General features: G+C 39.3%; 1 protein-coding gene across 8 annotated transcripts in view; it reads right to left on the bottom strand.

Moving 5' to 3' along the window:
• The window catches only part of Nrg1 (neuregulin 1), a 203,380-nt gene that overhangs the window by 143,618 nt on the left and 38,396 nt on the right, over positions 1–21,366 (bottom strand). For all 8 annotated transcript variants that reach the window (XM_021171058.3, XM_021171056.3, XM_021171057.3 and 5 more), the window contains exons 2-3: positions 15,438–15,615; positions 5,199–5,320 (exon numbers count right to left, since the gene is read on the bottom strand). In XM_021171058.3, coding sequence (XP_021026717.1) covers positions 5,199–5,320; positions 15,438–15,615 — 300 coding nt within the window. The remainder of the gene's footprint in view (positions 1–5,198; positions 5,321–15,437; positions 15,616–21,366) is intronic.

Raw genomic sequence — 21,366 nt, 5'->3', positions numbered from 1 at the left:
GCCAAATTTTTAAAACACTAATTGATGTTTCTATTCAAACTTTATTTTTCAGAAAAAAGGATCTCTTTTTTTCTGTTTCTCTCGTGGAAGAGCAATGGCTAAAAGCTCGATTGTTCCTATGACAGCTTAAATCTCATGTAACTTTTCCCACTTGTTTAATGGATAAAACATAAGATGAAATTGAGTAGTCGTAATATTCTCCCATGTTATCCTTTGAAAAGATGGCATTAATTAATGTGCAGACAAATTACGTTTGTAGTTCTTGTCTTTGCACCTTTATTCTAATATCTAAGAGTTACCCTAGAGCTTGTTAGCTAAGCCAAATAACTAGATAAGAAGGAGTCCAGAGTGTATGAACTGAGAGAAAATGTGGTCTTTTCTCGTGACAATATGCATTTTATAATTCACCACAGGATGATTACAACCTGACAGAATGTTTCTATGAAGATCAACATTGAGCACCAGCAGGTTGCATGGGTTTACCTATGTTTGCACATGCAAATTCTTTTTTCAATTCCCCAAAGAAGTGGAAAGGCATCAGAAAAGGGCAAAAGATAAACAAATTCTTCAAATATAGCTTAATAAATGAGTGACTATGCATGTATTTTTCTACGCACTTGAGTATTTTGGCAATATTGTCACTATTGAACTGGAGTAAATGAAAAAAATTAGGAATTTCTTGAATTTTTATTATTTAATTTATATCTAGGTGCTAATTTATATAGATCTCCATAGTCATATGTTGGTGGGGCCTCATCTCTACTGGCTGAGCAGTAGACATTTGACCAGGGGTCAATTCTCTGGGTCTGCACAATCCCTGCTAATCATATTCTTGCAAGCCTGAATTTTGTTAGGAGGCCAAGGACCCAGACACAGAAAAGGAGTTCAATCACGAAGGGTATTTTAAAGAGAGCCTTAGAAAGATTACTTTCTTGCTTTTTCCTCCTTGTTTTGGAGTTTTCCCTTTATTATCCTTTAAAGGGCTGGATTTGTGGAAAGATATTGTGTAAATTTAGTTTTGTCATGGAATACCTTGGTTTCTCCATCTATGGTAATTAAGAATTTTGTTGGGTATAGTAGCCTAGGTTGGCATTTGTGTTATCTTAGTGTCTATATAACATCTGTCCAGGATCTTCTGGCTTTCATAGTCTCTGGCTAGAAATGTGGTGTAATCCTGATAGGTCTGCCTTATATGTTACTTGACCTTTTTCCCTTACTGCTTTAATATTCTTTCTTTGTTTTGTGCACTTGGTGTTTTGATTATTATTTGATGAGAGGAACTACTTTTTTGGTCCAAACTATTTGGAGTTCTGTAGGCTTCTTGTATGTTCGTGGATATCTCTTTCTGTAGGTTGGGGAAGTTTTCTTCTATAATTTTGTTGTGCTTGCTGACAGGAGCCTGATATAGCTGTTTCCTGAGAGGCTCTGCCAGAGCCTGGCAAATAAATACAGAAGTGGATGCTCACAGCCTTCTGTGAGACTAAGCACAGGGTACCCAATGAAGGAGCTGGAAAAAGGACCCAAGGAGCTGAAAGGGGTTGCAGCCCCATAGAAGGAACAACAATTTGAACTAACCAGTACTCCCAGAGCTCCCAGGGACTAAACTACCAACCAAAGAGTACACATGGTGGGACTCATGGCTCCAGCTGCATATGTGGAAGAGGATGGCCTAGTCGGATATCAATGGGAGAAGAGGCCCTTGGTCCTGTGAAGGCTCTATGCCCCAGTGTAGGGGAATGCCAAGGCCAGGAAGTGGGAGTGGGTGGGTTGGTGAGCAGGGGAGCAGGAAGGGGGTTTTTTGAGGGGAAAACCAGGAAAGGGGGTAATGTAAGAAATGTAAATAAAGAAAATATCCAATAAGAGAGAGACAGACAGACAGACAGACAGAGACAGAGAGACAGAGAGACAGAGAAGAGAGAAGAGAGAGAACTCTGGAGAAGCATATGGCAAAGTGGGAGCATAAACTGGTCCGTTACAGTTACAAAGCAGCAGAAGTGAAAGCAGGTAAAGTGAGGGACGTAGGAAATAGCGAGGTCTCTTCTCTTTCAAGTTCCAAACCATCTGAGGCAGTTTAAAGGGAAAAGAAATGTAAAAACTGTCCCATGATGCCATCGCAGAAACTCTCTGAGGTGTCAAGTACAAGTCCATGTCCAGGAGGCCAAGGTCATCCCTACGGACTCCCTCTCTCTGTCTGACGTCATTCCTCCTGACGAGTGATTCTGCCGTAACTAGCTGTCTGTGTGTGCACAGCACTGCAGATGGAGAGTGAGCCGCTGTGCACTAGGGAGTGCAAGCAGGTGGATAGTCCATTTCACTAGCTACTACTTTTTCTCATCCTAAAATGCTTTAATACCCGTTCTAAGACTCTCAGTTTTTCCTTTATAGAAGGAAATTTTTTAAAAATAAAATATATTCTGATCAAGTGTTTTCCCTTCCATAGACTCCTCCTAAATATCCCACATCCTTTGAGAAGATTGAATGAGGGTGACCTACTCCTATCATCCCAGGGGCCACCTCGTACTGCTATTGGGATTCTACACTTTCTCACTTCTGATGTCTTAAGTGTAAAGACCCTAGGACAGGACTTGTCTAGTGTCTGTCTAGCATGTAACAGGGTCTGTTTTTTTTTTTTCTTTTAATCTCTAAAACCATTGCATTAACTATGTGTAGTGCCATAGGCCTATAATCTCAACGTGTCAGAGGTAGAGGCATATGGATCAAAAATAAATATCTTCTACTGTCTAGGAAGTTCAAAGCTAACCCAGGCTACAGACACTGTCAGAAAAACAAACAAGCAAAATCACAAAAAAAAAATTATCCTATAAAATAATCTGTGAACTTTCTTCCTTTTTTTCCTTCTTCTTCACTCTCATGTTTGTTTTTTGTGGTATGCAAAATCTTTTGATTTTAATTTTTTTAAATTTCATTAGATCCCATTTTTTTCATTTTTAGGTGCATTTACTTTTATTTTTCCTTCAATTTTTTATTAGGTATTTTCTTCATTTACATTTCAAAAGTCCCGTATACACCCCCCCACCCCCGTCCCCGCTCCGCTACCCACCCACTCCCACTACTTGGCCCTGGTGTTTCCCCTGTACTGGGGCATATAAAGTTTGCAAGACCAAGGGGCCTTTCTTCCCAGTGTTGGCCGACTAGGCCATCTTCTGCTACATATGCAGCTAGAGACACAGCTCTGGGGGCACTGGTTAGTTCATGTTGTTGTTCCACCTATAGGGTTGCAGACCCCTTCGGCTCCTTGGGTGCTTTCTCTAGCTCCTCCCTTGGGGGCCCTGTGTCCCATCCAGTAGCCGATGTGATTTTTTTTGTCAGGTTAATGAAAGAAGAGTCAATATCTTAAATGCCTTTAACTTTCACTTCTCAAACATAAAATTTATCATGACTAAATATTCAAACTTGAGCACTAGACCAGGAATTGATATTAATTGGATAGTTCTTTATGTAAGAAAATAAATACTATCAAACATTACTATCCCCAAATTAACAATCATATAAAAGGACCCTATGCATTTTTTTTAACCAGGACTAATAAAGTGGTAGATTGTCACTGTTTAATCCTGTAAACCAGAAGCCATAGACTAATCAACATGATCATACTCTAAGCAGTGATAAGACTAACTCTAATTTCATGCAGCTATATAGTATATATAGTCACAAAATCCAATCTCAATGTCAGAATCATAATTCATAATCATTTACCATAAAGACATATTGAAACAGAATGAGGAGAACAACTTCCACAACATGACAGAGTTCATGATGTTCTCAAAAACAACAGGACAAATTACTGTCTTCAAAACTCATGAACTAAACCAAGAGTAAAGAATGAGCTACTGAAATTCATGAATCCTTACATTTTGGATTTTGTATACCAAATCTATAAAACTCCATGAGGAATAAAGTAAAAATAGCCTAGTGCTGATGAACCTGTGTTGATGACAAAGCAAAGTGGCATTGCACTTGCTCACAAATATTTCAAATGACACTCACATTCTAACTATCATACGCACGGTTTCTAAAACCAGTAATTGAAACTACTTTTCTTGCTTTTTCCTTTACTCCCAACTGAGAAAAGCATCTAAAATGAAATACAATAGATTTGATTATGCCACTCTGGAAGGTTCTTTGGAAGGCCAGAGAAGAACAGGCACTATCCTGGATTTTCTTGGCTGACATCCATAATATCTATTTCATTCACTCTTCCTTGACATATGGTGTCATGTGAGAACCAAGTTAATTTCCTAAGAAATTAACCATATATTCTTTACTCCTTCCATAATGAACTGCCCTTTCGCTAAGACAGAGTCATCTCTCCCAAGAAGCAGAGAAACCAGAATTGGGCTTGCAAAAATGCACAATCATTTAAAGGCACAATACACAAAGTAAGGTTTTGAAACAGCTCCTGAGAGCTCCAAGATTTGAAGAAGCATTGCTAGACTATCATCAGCCCGAGACATGACCCTCAGAGGTCCAGCTACTGAGTTACAGAAGACACAGTCAGCAGCTGTTGCCTTCGGAATTCCTAGGAGACCTGGGGGAGGTTGTTAATTGGCAGGTAGCTCTTCCCACCTGAGTCCTTCAGTTGTTTAATAAATCCTCCCTGGAATGGCTCTCAGCTCAGTGAGAAGCCTTTGCAAAGTTGTAAATTCATTGCCTCTAAGGTGTTCCTGATTTCAAAATTAATAGCCCTAAAGGTCAATGTATCCAACTTTCTGTTGGTTTGGTGTAACGACTTGAAAATACATATTAGAACATTAAAACTTTTAAGGGCTTAGATATAAAGTAGATGCATTCATTCATGTGTTTGTATTATATATATGGTAGATAAGAATGCCCCTCTGCACTTCTCAGTGGAATAGCATTCAGAAGCATGGTAATTTCCATAGGGTACATTTATCATCCTATATATATATATTTATCACTTGTTGTACCTATATATATGTATATATATAAATGTATGTGCATAAAATATATATTATATAATTATGTAATATACATATATCATCTATATCATCACATGCAATGAAGACCTTGACAAAGAACACAAAAGATGCCAATAATGTTTGTCTTCTTCTCCCGTGTTTCTCTCTTGTTCATGATAAGACTTCACTCATCAATTTATCACACATCTCCATCCCTCCTGTCACAGACTGAGAAACAGAGGGAAGTGGGTGTCTTACCATTTGACTCAACAATGGTGATGTTGGCAGAGGCACTGTCATTTCCTAACTTGCTGATCACTTTGCACATATACTCTCCAGAGTCAGCCAGGGACGCTTTGTTGATTCGAAGCTCTGACTTCCTATAAGACAGAGAGCAGAGCAGTGTAAGCTAGTGGCAGAAATCCATCCTCAGGTCAATATAATACATATACTCTTCTGGGTTCAGAATTCCCAAACTCTCCTGTTCAATACTCTGCATCCAATATTGAACTATCACTTGCTATCATGTCAGGGCAGCCATATGCTTCAGCTGATCCAAACATTGCCTCTGACCTCATAATTTCATCACACAGGTGGACAGAGTTGGTCCTGATTCCGCCCATCATTCTCGGCCAGCGCTTAATGCCAATCATGTTATGCCTTGTGGTTCTTTAAAATTAGCTGGCACATTTTCTTCCCCCCTCCCTTGTATGTCTTCTTACCCTGAGAACATATATACAAGTAGCATTACATGGACTGACCAGGTTATGGTCAGGAATATCTATGTATATACATATATATATGCATCCTGTAATAATGAATGAAAAAAGGAGGCCATGGATTTGAAGGAGAGTGGGAAGAAGGAAATAGTGTTTAGGTTTGGGGGAAGAAAAATATCATAATTAAATTATAATCTCAAATGTTAAAAAAAAAAGTTTAAGAAGAGAAAAAAAAGTTTAAAATATTTTTCTGAAAGCCTAGTAGAGTTAATGAGCTATCTATGGTAAATAAGAATGCCCCCTCCGCACTTCTCAGTGGAATAGCAATCAGAAACATGGTAATTTCCATAGGGTACATTTATCATCCTAAGAAACAAGAAGAAACAAGAGGTATCATCCTAGAAGATTGTCATTGCCAGGCACGAAGTACCACACAAATTGTTCTTAACACTGGAATAAATGTTCCTGTTACAGCAGTACACTTTTATAGCCCTCTGAACATTAAATCAATATTCACCATTTCTTTAATGTGGATACCATTGTGATGTGTACTTTCGTCTTTTTTACTGTTGTTGCACATGGCCTGTAATTTAAGTTACCTATGGGTTACAAAAAGTTCAGAGCTAACAGGAGAAGCTCAGTGCTTGCAAAGGACGTTATGCTGGGAAAGTTGCAGAGCTTCTCACAGTAGCCCAGGCTGGCCTGAAACTCAGAGAAAGGATAGCTTGAATAACCTCCTGCCTTGGTATGGTGGTTTGAATAGGTATGGCCCCTATAGACTTGTGTTGGAATGCTTGGCCCAAAGGAAGTGACATTATCAGGAGATATGGCCTTGTTGGAGTAGGTGTGGTCTTATTGGAGGAAGTATTACACTGTGAAGGTGGTCTTTGAGGTTATATATGCACAAGTCTGGCCAGTGTGACTCAGTCTCCTTCTGCTGCCTGCAGATCAAGATGTAGAAGTCTCAGCTTCTCCAGTACTATGTCTGCCTGTACATGCCATGCTTTCTGCCATGATGACAATTGGCTAAACCTCTGAAACTGAAAGCCTGCCTGAATTAAATGGTTTCTTTTGTAAGAGTTGCCTTGGTCATGGTGTCTCTTCACAGCAAGGAAACCCTAATTAAGACGCTCAGTCTTCCAAGTAACGGGATTATAGGCACGAGCCCAGCTCACATCGACTGTTAAAGCATTATTCTATAGCCTAGCTTGGCATCTGGGCATCATGTCCTATAGCAAGGACAATGAGGAAAAGGGGGGGCAGGAAGGGAAAGTGGCAATATTTGCTGTTGCTTTCATGCTTTGCTACTTTCTCTATACTTTATGGTCCTCTTGCCACATGCTACAATCATCAGATAGAAACCGTGGTTTCAAATTTCATTCCTCCTCCTCTCCTGGAAGGCAGCAGCATCCCCAATTCCACCCTTACACTTCTGTAGGTCCTATTTTGCACCTCTATAGGGTGCCTTGCATTTTTTTATTATGTATTTTCCTCAATTACATTTCCAATGCTATCCCAAAAGTCCCCCATATGCCCCCCCCTTCCCTACCCACCCATTCCCATTCTTTTGGCCCTGGCATTCTCCTGTATTGGGGCATATAAAGTTTGCAAGTCCAATGGGCCTCTCTTTCCAGTGATGGCCGACTAGGCCATCTTTCGATACATATGCAGCTAGAGACAAGAGCTCCGGAGTACTGGTTAGTTCATCATGTTGTTCCAACTATAGGGTTGCAGATCCCTTTAGCTCCTTGGGTACTTTCTCTAGCTTCTCCATTTGGGAGCCCTGTGATCCATCCAATAGCTGACAGTGAGCATCCACTTCTGTGTTTGTTTGGCCCCGGCATAGTTTCACAAGAGAGAGCCATATCTGGGACCTTTCAGCAAAATCTTGCTAGTGTATGCAATGGTGTCAGCGTGTTGTGATTGTGTTACCTCACTCAAGATGATGCCCTTCAGGTCCATCCATTTGGCTAGGAATTTCATAAATTCATTCTTTTTAATAGCTGAGTAATACTCCATTGTGTAAATGTACCATATTTTCTATATCCATTCCTCTGTTGAGGGGCATCTGAGTTCTTTCCAGCTTCTGGCTATTATAAATAAGGCTGCTATGAACATAGTGGAGCATGTGTCCTTCTTACCTGTTGGGACATCTTCTAGATATATACCCAGGAGAGGTATTGCTGGATCCTCCGGTAGTACTATGTCCAATTTTCTGAGGAACCGCCAGACTGATTTCCAGAATGGTTGTACAAGCTTGCAATCCCACCAACAATGGAGGAGTGTTCTTCTTTCTCCACATCCTCGCCAGCATCTGCTGTCACCTGAATTTTTACCCTAGTGATCTTAGCTGACCTTCAAAGGCTACCTTCAGTGCCAAGCCCTTGGTCAAGCTTTGCACGCATGGTCAGACCACGCAAGTGAAGCTTCTCTCTCCATATCTAGATCCTGGTCACCTCTACTACCACTGTAATACACCTTTCTCATTCCAGTTCTCTCACTATGTCTCCTGCCCAGACACATGACATACACTTCAGACCAGACAGTCTATAACTTTAAACTACCTGTGTCCTCACAACAGCATAACACACTGATGTGCCCTCGAGGAATACTGGATATGATACATGTATGAATGGATCAGAAGTGTCTGGATGTTCCTGCTTACACACTCACAGGACCTAACATCCCTAACACAGACAGCAGGAAGTGGGGTGCAATGTGAAAGAAGTAGTGGCAGTTTTAGGCAGTACAGGCCCCAGGCAGTCATGACCAGGTCAATTCATTGGCTGAGAAGTCACCACTATTAGTTGTAACACCCAAAAAATCAACAGTAAAATTTACCCGGGTGGGGGTAGGAGTGGGGATAGGGGACCGGAGACCCATAAGAAATGGGTTCTATACTCAAAAACCTTGAAAAACATTAAAGTCCCACCCACCCCCCTAAAAGCTTCTCAGAACTTTCATTGTAACTAAGAGATGCTGACTGTCCAGTAAAATCTCTTAACCAACGTCTTTTCTTTCACATAGCACACATATTTATACTTTTGGAAAATAATGGTCCACAGAAGAAACTGTCTGAAAGACTTCCTAGTAACAGCTGTAACAGCTGTGTGCATCGAAGTAATGATACCAGCCAGGACGGTTTGGGGAATAGTCACGCATTAACCACACAGGCTATTCAGAGAAAAGTTTCCCTAAATTACCTCTGAAAAAAAAAAAAAAGCAAACATCTCCACAAATAGATAGATACGTCATGCTAATAATGAGTAAGAGCCTCGGAAACTATCAAAATGTAACAAGATTAGAACACTGCTTACTGGGCCAGACTTTAGGATACTCAAATACACATTTTCTAATGGATTATCAGGTTCATATATACTTGGCCTATCTGTGTTAAGTTTGCTTTGTGGTAGATACTTTTGAATTAAAAAAAAAAAGTGTAAGCATATACATTATAATAAGATTTTTTCAGCCAACATACAGCGAAGTTTTTAAAAGAATTTTGATGTCTGGTTTGTGAAATAACAAGTGGTAAGAACAAATTATGAAGCAGATAAGAAAATATCCTCATCTTCTATATGAGAGGAAGAATAAATTCCTAAAATAAAATAAAATAAAATGGGAACTTTTTATTTTAAGACCCAAAATTCTGGAAATCAATTAGAGCAATATTCTAAGACTGTACAACAAGCAAAAAGCCCCAATCTTTCCAATTTATAAATTTAGGAACAATCTTACCCTGGTATATAAAGACCTCTTTCTTGACCCTGAACAATTTAATATTTTAACTATTGAACTGGATTGAACTATAAGAAACAAGGTAATTAAATTTCCCATTGGCATAATCTTAAAATGATACTTCTAAAATCTAAAGTCTTCTAATAGGCCTGGGTCATACTTCCTGGAAGACAAACCCAAGCAATATAACTAAATGCTATGAAGGACAGAGGGATTGTGTGTGAGTGTGTGTGTGTGTGTGTGTGTGTGTGTGTGTGTGTGTGTGTATACTATTCTGTGTTCAGAAAAAAATAGTATTCCTCTAAACAATGGAAAATAGGTCTCTGTATGTAAGTACTTCTCGAGTTTCATACAAGCCTCAGGGATGCATTTCTAAGCCAGGCATTGGATGTGGCCATTCAATCACTACTATAAAGAACATCCCTGAGAATCTAGCACAAAACACCAATGGTCCAAGACCAAGCTCAGTCTCATCAAGACATGTAACAGATACAATCAGATTCAGAAACTTGTGTAGAAATACACAAGAGGCAAGGGTTTCTTCTTGTGAAGAATCTATTTCTTAAAAACTGAGAAAGAAATGAAGAAAAATGCATCTACTTTTGGGTTAAATTCATGCTCAAGCAGAATACAAATCAAGTTGGCTAGAAGTCCGAGTACACTGTGAACTGGCTGGGTCACAGCTGGAACACTAAAATATATTTTGGAGTGACGGCCAATGAACAATACCATTAACTCTGGGACTTTGGAAGAAGGTGACTACAACTGGAGAGACTGCAGAAATCCTAACAAGAGAAAGGGTTCTGCTAAAGAAACAAGTCTCACAAGCAAGCACTTCGGAATGTTAAATGGGCAACTATTAAGCAGATCACCTGACTGCTACCTGGAAAAATAAAGTGATTGGGGAGTGACCAAGTGTCCTATAGAACTGAGCACCATAAGGAAAACACAAAGTGACCTTACAAGGGAGAACCTTGGTGATCCAGAACTAGATAGGGAATCTAGAAAAGAGTTAGGTTTTCTCAGGGGAGAGTCAAGACTGAAGAGCCATTTGCCAAACAAACTCTCACTAAGGTCTCCATTTGTGTAGCTCATGAGTGTGTGTGTGTATGTGTGTGTATGTACATGTATGCATGCCTTCAATTCTGATTCAAATGTCAACTTGCTTTCTGTGAGAAGGATGCAGAAGGAGAAAACACACTTCTTACACAGTAGAACCAGACACCCATACTGAATGTGGACATAAAGCACACAAAATGACTACTTTCTATATAAGGAAATTGGGATTCTTTATATAGCATACCAGTGGCCTACCAAAGTGCTTCAGTAGCTAAGAAAGGGACTGTACATAAACTTTACTGACATGTAGCTCTTCATCCAAAATATAGCCACTGAAAACAATAGAACACCCATCCATCCATCCATCCATCCATCCATCCATCCATCCATCTCTCTGTGTGTGGAGGGGTGCTCTTCCCACCACTCAGGTGTGAAAGACAGAGGACAACCTCTGGTAGTTGGTTCTCCCCTTCTGCCTTTACGTGGGGTTTGGGGGGATGATCACAGGTCAGCAGGCTTGAGGGCAAGTACCTTTTTGACTGCTGAGCCATCTCACAAGCCCCAAAGAAGATTATTTATAAAATCTCCAAAAGGGCTTTAAATAAGCAAAGCCACTTCCACACCAAATTAAAACATGAGCTGAAATGAAAAGCTGAAGCAAAATTAGAGGTATATAAACATGCATGAACCTGACAAGAAATACAAGTTTGCCTTTCACAAGGCTAATCCAGAACAGATATTTCAGTGAGGTAATCTGACACGCCAAAAGCCTTCAACTACCTTTCTTGATCCGAATCACCCACCAGTCACAGACAACAAGAAAAGAAGGATAAGTAGATACACAACACAGAGTGGTTTCCATCTCTTTCAATTGGTGCCACACGTGGCTTACCAAATCAAACAAACAACGACTTAAATGTGAATTTAAACTCACAGGGAGAACATGCAAGAAAATTGTTTCTTAAGAGGAGATGGGGATTCAACGGGGAGATGAGTTTACACAATGATCGAAACTATATATTGCTGTGAAATCTTTCCATAACACTAAGGGATTAAAGGGAAATTTTGGCTGCCATGTGCAATCTAGATAAAAGAGGGACTAAGGCCTAGGCGAAGGACTAGAGGAGTCAACATTTGATATAAGCAGATGCCCAGGGAAATCCCATACCTCAAATGAAAATTCCCTTCTTCTTAGCTGCCCACAGTAGAAGATTAAGTTTAAGTCATATGACCAGCTAACCACTGCAACCTATTCCTAGTCATGAGGTCTAGGTAACAAGTATTATAAATATTTGAGCATGAAAAATAATAAGAGGTTTTATTGATAGTCTGAACTAATGCCAATCTTTATATTCTGACTTCCTATAATAATCACAGGTAGCTATGAAATAACATGAACGTTAGAGACTGACCTATATAAATTCTAGGTTTATTTATTAACATTAAGACCTACAGAAAGAAACTGACATAAATTCATTCTCAAGGGTAATTGTGTTTTAAACAACATGATAATAATAATAATAATAATAATATTGATGATGTTCATTCTGCTTGTTTATAGGATAAATAGACTAATAGAGCATTTTGCTAATGTTAAATTTAGATCTTTGTTAGATACTCCAAAATCTGACAACACTATTTTTAAACAGCTTCAGAAATGACAAGTCGTCTGATTGTGAAAAACAACCAGCTGATCTTCTCCTGAGCAGCCGCCTACTCTACACAAAGCCAGATCTTATTTTTAGCTCAAATATATGAACTTTCTCTCTCTCTCTCTCTCTCTCTCTCTCTCTGTGTGTGTGTGTGTGTGTGTGTGTGTGTGTGTGTGCCAAGAGTAATTTACAATTGCATGGCTTGAATAAATTTCTCCTCATTTACTTCTGTGCAGCGAGGCTGGAATTAAAGTGAGTAATTTCTGAACACTGGCCTTTCTGATGTGGTGGGAAATATATTACTATGTAGACAGTGCTCAGAGCTGTCTGGACCTATGCAGCCAATATGAACATGCCTTCCTGAATGCTAATGGTACTTTACATGTTACTCAAGCCAGGCAACCGATTAAGCTTTTGAGCACACGTGTGTCCTCTTCAGAAACAGACTCATGTTTGTCTTCTCACATTTTGGGTTTTCCCCCCACCTTTTGGGTTTATTTACTCAATTGACTTGCTTTTTTCCACATATGAGATGGAGCATACATGCTGTTCAAAAAATTTCTGCTCCCCACTCAACCCAAATCAACCTAACCCCGGACTCACTCCAACAGTGTGCTGCAGCACACGGTGTGAAATTCCCATGTTTATTCGAATGAAATTAGATCATCTCTATACAAATTCAGGGCTACCGATGCACAGAGATGAGCCTATCTACCTCTTGGATCTGGCTATGTTGCTGGCATAAAGCCCTTACAAACAATTAACTACCACTGCTATTGTTGGGCCAATTCAAAGCTATGAATCAAAGTCTACCTGTCATGTATATAACTTCATTTGTCCAACTGATGAAATTAGGACAGCAAAACCTGTTCATTCCAGTACCTAACAAGTAGTTTTTGTCGTAACCTCCATAATCATAATGATCTTTTCAACTCTTCTGCTGGTTCTCCTTTCTCCGTGATTCCTACTTTCAAAGACAGACTTGTGGCATAAGAAATTTTTTAAAAATCCTATATTTGTTTTCTGAGCTTTTGACAAGTTCCATGACTCTAGCTCTAAGTAAAGTACAATATATTTGACCCTCCATTTTTCTTTCCATTTTTTTTTCCAATTTGTTTCCAGATAGGATCATGCTATATAGCCCAGCTAGCCTCAAACATGTGGTGATCTTGCTGCCTCAGCCTTCCAAGTCTGGGGTTATTGGTGTGCACCAGGCTTGACTCTTAATTTTTCAATCTACAAAATTAGCCAGCATACGCCAACTATACAACTGTTTTTTACTATATGTTGGAATGCTATTGTTTCCTTTTCTTTTCTTTTCTTTTCTTTTCTTTTCTTCTCTTTTCTTTTTTTTTCAGTGTACAGATTTGAGTTTATTGCTTAGGACATAAGCTTATATACAGTGTTTGAGCCAATCCCGAGCTCCTAAATCTTCGGCCAATCATATCTTTCCACAGTGTCACTTTGCCCCAATCAAAGCCCTGCCTAATGAAGTTACTCAGTAGAAGGTGGGGCACCAGCAGCTATTAGGACAGGGGAATAGCTACCACCCTGGCCTAGGTTCCTCTTGCTGTCCCACAGGTGTTCTAGGACCCATCTTATATCTAATACCAAGTACAGCAAAGCAGGACTCTTCAAGGAGTCACAGTCTCCTTTTCTTTTCTCTTCTTTTCTTTTCTCTTCTTTTCTTTTCTTTTCTTTTCTTTTTATGGAGTCAGAGTTAGAAAGGTTTCTCTGTACAGTCCTGGTTGCGCTGGAACTTGATCCAAAGACCAGTTTGGCCTTGAACTCACAATCTGCCTGCCTCTGCCTTCTGAGAGCTGGGATTAAAGGTGTGTGCTAACAACTCCCCAACATCGCTGTTGTTTCTAAGTGACATTATGTTGAAAAAAATATTTTTAGGTGTTTTGGCTCTTGATATCATTATCCCTGAAATACCACCTGCTACATAATGTGATCTGCACCCTCTTGTCTCACCCGTTAACGTATTTCCGAATCAACAGATCTTGCAGACATGATCAATAACCAGAGAAAATGGTACAACAATTAATAAAGCCATGAGAACTAGGAAAACATCCCTAATTATTGCCATCAGAGTGATGTCCAGTTTGGTAACATTCAATTGCATTCTCCTTAGAGCCATTTTGTTCTGCCTTGCCTGGGAGTGTGCGCCAACATTTGGGTTACAGTTTATGAAATCCAAAGAGAGGAGGAGGATTGTCTTCCTCTGCTGTTGCTTTAGCTATCAAGCCTGCCTCTTCTCAGACGTGAGTGAATCAATCCTCTCAGAGAGGAGACTACCTTAAAGGTGTTGATTAATGAATGGTCATTCCTTTCCCCCATTTCCTTCAAAATGTATTTTCATCCTTGTGCTTAAAGAAGCAAAAAGAAAGCCAGGTGTGGTACACGCCTTTAATCTCAGAACTCGGTAGGCAGAGGCAGGCGGATTTCTGAGTTTGAGGCCAGCCTGGTCTACAGAGTGAGTTCCAGGACAGCCAGGGCTATACAGAGAAACCCTGTCTCGAAAAACCAAAAGAAGAAGAAGAAGAAGAAGAAGAAGAAGAAGAAGAAGAAGAAGAAGAAGAAGAAGAAGAAGAAGAAGAAGAAGAAGAAGAAGCAAAAAGATAAAAAGATTAAGTCAAAGACTGTTGGGAGAGGAGAAGCTGCCTTCACTCAGAGGAGACATCTAACAGAGAAACTGAGGTGTCCCAAGTGTCATGTCATGCTTCAAACATGGCCGTGCTCAAGGAAGAAGAAAGCATAGGTTGTCTGCTCCCAAAGATGACTGCATTGTCTAAATCTGCTATAATGTTGGCTGACCTTTTTAGAATGGTTAGCTAAAAATTCTTATTATAAAACACAGTTATATGTGTTGATCATTGGTTTGAGAAATAGTTCAAACTCACTGCATTCCATCCCATAAATTTAGGAAATTGTTGGGCTTTATAATGAAGTTGGCATTTCAATTGCATTAGACATCAAAACTAAAATACCATTTATTTTATATTAAGGAGACTGAATCTCATGTTCCATGAGTATTATAGTACCTGCCACTAATTCCTTCTTCTTTTTTCCCCTCCCTGCCCCATCCGACTTTTTACAGCTTTCTTTTAGGGTCCCATTTCTTCATCCCAATGTTGTTAGAATCATAAACTCCCAAGTTCATTTCTATCTGATATGACTATCTCCGACTAAAATCAAAATTCCTTCTGTTCATCATATAGCATGCGTTACAGTAAATTCACAATTATAGAGTCTTCATAGTTTTCTGTCCTATATTGTCCTATTGCTACTGGCACAGATTCTATTACTAAAGACACCTTACTTACCCTGGCTTCTTCTGTATCTTGACGTTTTGTGGTTTATTCCTACGGTTCAGCTCATTCCCATTCTTGAACCATTTGAATCTGAGCGAGGAGTACTCAGAGCTGGTTTCGCACCGAAGCACGAGCTTGGAGCCTGCAGCTGACTCCTGGCTTTTCATCTCTTTCAATCTGGGAGGCAATGCTGGAAAAAGAAAGGGAGAAGAAAAAGAAACTGTGAACAGCAGGCCTTTCAAAAGGAAAGGAATGAATGCTGAATGAGCTTGATCAGGTCCCATCACCAGGCACTCGCTCTCTCACGCTCTCTCTCTCTCTCTCAACATAAATAAAGAAATATATATATATAAGGAAAAATGGGTACTGGATGGTGGGAAAAACACAAAACAAGACAGAAGGAATCCAAGCATATTCATAAATATATATATATATATATATGAATTTAAATGAGTATATTAAAATGGATCCCAACAATTAAAAGAAAAGTAAAATCCCAAATTAAAAAAAAAAAAAATTCAGCAGAAAAAGAGGCAGGTAGGAAACCTGGATGAAAAACTCACTCCTAAAATCATGTTCTTAGTAGCTACTTCCTTGATTTAACAAAACCAGTGCTACAAGAGTCATGGGGCCATGTTTTGTCTTCAGAGCACCTTCACGGCTGCATATCACACATTAACCTAACTCTGGAGGAAGGTACTGGGAGTACCATATCATTTTTTCAGTAAATGATTTTTTATAAATTACTGACTTGAAAGTAACATGGAGTCAAGCCTATTATTTTTCCCTCTTAAAAACATCTATAGAAATGAGCATCGGGCTCACCTCACTAAAGATCACAGATAGACACCTCAAAGCTGCTCTCTGCAAGATGTGAAGTCCTTCATCAACATCACTCCAGATTGGGCCTGTGGTGGCTATCCCAGAGATAATGACTGACTGATCAAGATGGCCACCTCCACCACAACCTGGGTACTGCACACACTTATTTCCAAATCTTCAGAACAGAAGCTGTGCATAGCAAAATTATGCTATGCACAATTATGCATGGTACTTTACATTACCCTGCAAAGTGGACATGGAATTTTGCTTTATACAAAGCCCCCTATGAGCTAGAATATGTATAGATAAAAATCATATGGTGATGATTAGTAGTAAAGCCTCATAAATATGAAGATGGGTATACTTGAGCTTTTATAATAAAATGTTTTTAATTAAAGAAGAAAAGATGGCCTTTTGCCCACACCCACAAACTTATTTAATGATCAACCACCCCGAGAACCCGAGACCTCAACAGCTCATAGTTTCCACCTCCAACTACAAAGTCTACTTCTCTGCTCAGTTCAGGAATGAACAGGAAATCCCAGAAAACAAACCAAGTAAATGAGATTCTGCCTCACTGACCCAGGGCATAATTACTCCCTGGGTAAAGACTGAGAGTCCAGAGATGCAATCAAGGTCGCCTTACTAAGAAACAGGAAGTAGATACCTTGTCTACTCAGGTTATTTGTTTTTCTACAACTCGGCCCTCATAAGACAAACCCCCAAACTGTCAGAAGTTGAGCCCAGGAATTAGAGCCTAAAACCTTTGAATTCTGCAATTTCTTAGCAGTACCCCCTCTAGGTGCATACCCCCCTCATTTATTTGGTGGCTCATAAAGCAATAGGAACATACTGGGGCAGACACAGGAGCAGGCAGACACAGAACGCAGACACAGAACGCAGACACAGACACAGACACAGACACAGACACAGACACAGACACACACAGACACACACAGACACACACAGACACACACAGACACAGACACAGACACAGACACAGACACAGACACAGACACAGACACAGACACAGACACAGACACAGACACTGACCCAGCTGCTCCCAGCTTTCAGTACTTGAAGACTACTACCCCTGTCTTGTTTTGTGTTTTCCCCACCAACAAGTACCCATTTTTCTTTCTTTTCTTTTCTTTTTCTGGCAGCTTCAGAGTTAGACTTGCTTTCTGAACAAATTCCACAGAGCTTTGACTTTTGAGATATGGTTCTCAGTGCTGCTTTGGAAGTTTTAAAAAACACTAAATTCTAATATTTCTGACAAGCCCCTGGGTTTGTCTCCATTAGCTTCTTAAGGTCATTTCTAATTGTCTGACTCTGCTCAGAGGTTTCAAAGAAAGCAACAGGAGAGAGACCTAAGTGGCATCAAAGAAACTAGTTTGTATACATTAAGAAGAGTAACTTGTTGCATGTATGTATCTAAAAGGAGGATTGTATGGTGTGCAGCAGGATTTTAAATTAAGGTTGAAACTCTACCAAAATTCTCAAGGTCGAATCCCTTACTTTAATAAACAATATATGCTTTGTAGTTAGATATACTTAAACCTAGCAAGTCTGCGTCCCATCTTCTAACCACTCTAGGTATTTGCTTACAGAATCAGAACACAAGTCTGAACCCAAACTACAAGACTGTTGTCTCATTTGCATAAATATTTACTCATAGAGTAATTGTCAATCTTTCCCCTCCCTTCTCCTTATTCTTTTCTCTCCCATCTCTTTTTCCCTCACCTTCTCTCTTCATTTTTTTCTTTCTTATTTCTTCACAGTCTGGACATCAAACACACATACATACACACACACACACACACACACACACACACACAGGCACACTCATGCAAAAACTATTCAACAAGGACTAATCTATAAAATTATTTTCAGCCTTTAAAAAAGTCAATGTCGTGAACAACTAAAGAAGACTATGAAGCCAAGCTAGATTAAAAGGAGACTAAACATGAATAATCAAAGAAAAGTAGAGCCACTGTATGAAGCCCATTTGAAAGAGTAGCTATCACTGGAACTATTATGGAAACCCAAGTAAAAATAATGTACAAGGGTTGGGTTTCTCTGGTGGAATCATTGCACTATGGTGATGTAAAAGAACCTTGTTCTTAGAAGGCATCTGCTGACTTCTTAGAGGAAAAGCCTTCAAGGACACTTGAGATGGTTTAATGAATCAGAAGTACATGCAAATACATAAACTTTACACAAAAGAACGTACGCACAGAAAGGAGAAAATCAAACCTTAGTTTTTTCTTTGCTCTTGGGCCTCGCTTATCTGGTCTTCCTGACATTAAGTAAAAGGTTCCAACTTTTGGTAAGTAGGGATTGCTTTTGCCCTGAAGTGCTAAGGATGAATCCAGGCCACATATGTAACTAGCGACCATGCTACCACTGAGCTACAGTCGCAGCAGTTGATACCTTCAGTACCTTTTACTTTTCCCCTTCCCTTTTGAGACAAGATCTTCTTACACAGCCCAGGCTAACACGGACCTGACACTCCCCTTCCACTCGGGCTACAGGCACATTTACCTTATGCTACCGATTCACCCCTCATTTAATAATTTAGGGAAAGTTGCAGACATGATGAGAAATTGTGCAAGACCCATCCTTGATGCCATTTCACTATGATAAGTGTTACATTGAAATTGTTATGTGGGTTAATGTCATAACCTTGACTTTGCAGGCTAATCCTGTTAGGTCTATATCTTGCCTGAACTTACAAAATAGCCCCTAGGGTCATCCATCCCTTCCCATATGAGAAGGCACACAAATGCACAGAGGCAAATAAATACCTTCATACATAAGGTCTTAAATATGTCTGCTCCCCCAGCTGACACGCATGTATAAATGTGTATCCCTGAGGATACTGTTTGCAACCACTTTCAGTTTCTCTCTGTGTGTCAGGCCATTCCAAATTCCACAGAAGAAGATATTCCTATCTGCTCTCTCATTTTTCATCCCTAAGCATTCTATGTGTCCTGTGTGTTCTCCATGGCATGGATGACCTTTAAAACACAAGGACTTCTACCTTATCCAGGGTCAGTTCTTAAAAAACTGAACACAGTCATCTATAGTATGAATGGAGAAGCAAAATCATGGTCCCCAGTAGAGCATGCAACTGCATCCTTGACCCATGAGTACTCTGTTGCTAATGGTAATGACAAGAGAAAGCAGCAATGCCCCTACTTACAACTGGAAGAGCCCACATTCCAGTACATAGAGGACATCAAGACAATATAAGTCCTTCCTTATGATTTTAGATTAACAGCCTTGAATGCTCCTCAGCCCTTTCACAAAACTTCAAAGCAATATTTGAACCCAGATGTTATGTGTGATTTCTCATTCATCCAGAGACAATTTTCAATGGAGTAATTTTTTTCAGGAATTGTTAAAATAGTTCACTGTAAGTGGATGATATTTAAATGTGTCTCTCAGACATGTGCTTTGTTCAAAGGTTAAAATCCTGTTTATTCTATTAAAAAAAAACTACATTAGGGTTGGAGAGATGGCTTAGTAGTTAGGAGCAATTGTTGCTCTTGCAGAGGACCTGATTTAGTTTTTAGCATCTACATCGTAGCTCACAACTATCTGTACATAACTCCACTTGCAGGAAATCTGGTGCCTTCTGACACCTGAGAGAAGTGTGTGTGTGTGTGTGTGTGTGTGTATATATATATATATATACATATATATATATATATATATATATATATACCATGTGCATACATATATGCAGGTAAAACACTCAACCTCATAAAGTAAAATAAATCTAAAATGTAATCTTAAACTCTAAATTACTTCACTACTTTCTATCAGGAATAAACTATAAGCCCAGGGCTGATTGAAATAATTTAAAGTCAACATCTTTTAACTAAATATTTGAATGTTAAAACTGAAAAAGAAAATCTTGCTTTTCAATTCTAAGAGTAAATGGCCTGTAAATTTAAAGGTAATTGAAGGCAAACTCAATGTCAAGTTAATGTTTTAAATTTGGGTGTCCAGAGCATCTTAGGCATGATATATTTGGGTCTGGTCTACCACAGCTCATAATTTTGCTTTGTAAGTGTTTCTAAGAAGGTAATAGCTCCACACTCTAAAATGATCTAATGACAGAGCTGGTTTAAAACAGACTCTTCCTAAATTTATTTCTTCCTAAACTTGATTAACATTACAGGAACATATCCACACCCTTAGAAATGCATTGACAGAGACAAACAGTGGAGCAAAAAGAAAAAGTTCTAAAAGATTACAAACCCTTAACTCAGTGTAAGCAGGTATACTGAGAGTATCTTAAAGTCCCCTTCTACTTTTCTGTTTTCTATAATTGATATGTTGCACACTTGGAAAAAACTGGTGATAGTCACCCACAATACTTAGTTTTCCTCTGTATCATAGCAAAACATAAGGCAATGTGTTTATTCATTCCAATAATTTAATTGGTAATCAAATATACGTGGAAGAGGCAAAAGTGAACTAGCAAAATAGAAAGAGAATCATTGATCTAAGACTGGTTCTCAGCCCTCCTAACGCTGAAACCCTTTCAGTCCCTCATGTTGTGGTGACCCCAAAGCAATACAATTATTTTTGTTGCTACTTCATAACTGTAATTTTGCTACTGTTATGAACCACACTGTAATTGTGTTTTCCAATGATCTTAAGTGACTCCTGTGAAAGGGTCATTAGACCACTACCACCACCAAGGGGGAACTTGTGACCCACTGATTGAGAACCACCACTCTAAGGGAGCCTGTTTCAAGATTTCCTCTGTTCTTCTCAGATCTGCTCACTGCTGCTACACTAATAGTGCACTGTATTGTTAAGGACAGGAAAAGTATAACATGTAGATGTGAGATACACCTCTACACATGACTATATAAGCTCTTTCTTTTATTCCATGAAAGATCTAACTGTCAAGAATTAACTTGTATCATTGTGCTCTGTGTTCTTGCGATTGATCTGAAGAGCTCTCCATACAGAACATATTAAACAGGGAATCTGAAAGATATCAAATAGCATTACTGCCTCAGTGTAGTCCCAAGAGAGTTGTCCCTACATAAAACATTTACAAAGCCTGTCCCCATACAGGGGTGTGTGTGTGTGTGTG

The sequence above is a fragment of the Mus caroli genome, unplaced genomic scaffold (assembly GCF_978045245.1).
Source record: "Mus caroli unplaced genomic scaffold, Mus_caroli_1 scaffold_10, whole genome shotgun sequence".
Classification (NCBI taxonomy): domain Eukaryota; kingdom Metazoa; phylum Chordata; class Mammalia; order Rodentia; family Muridae; genus Mus; species Mus caroli.
This window is presented reverse-complemented; position numbering and strand designations above follow the sequence as displayed.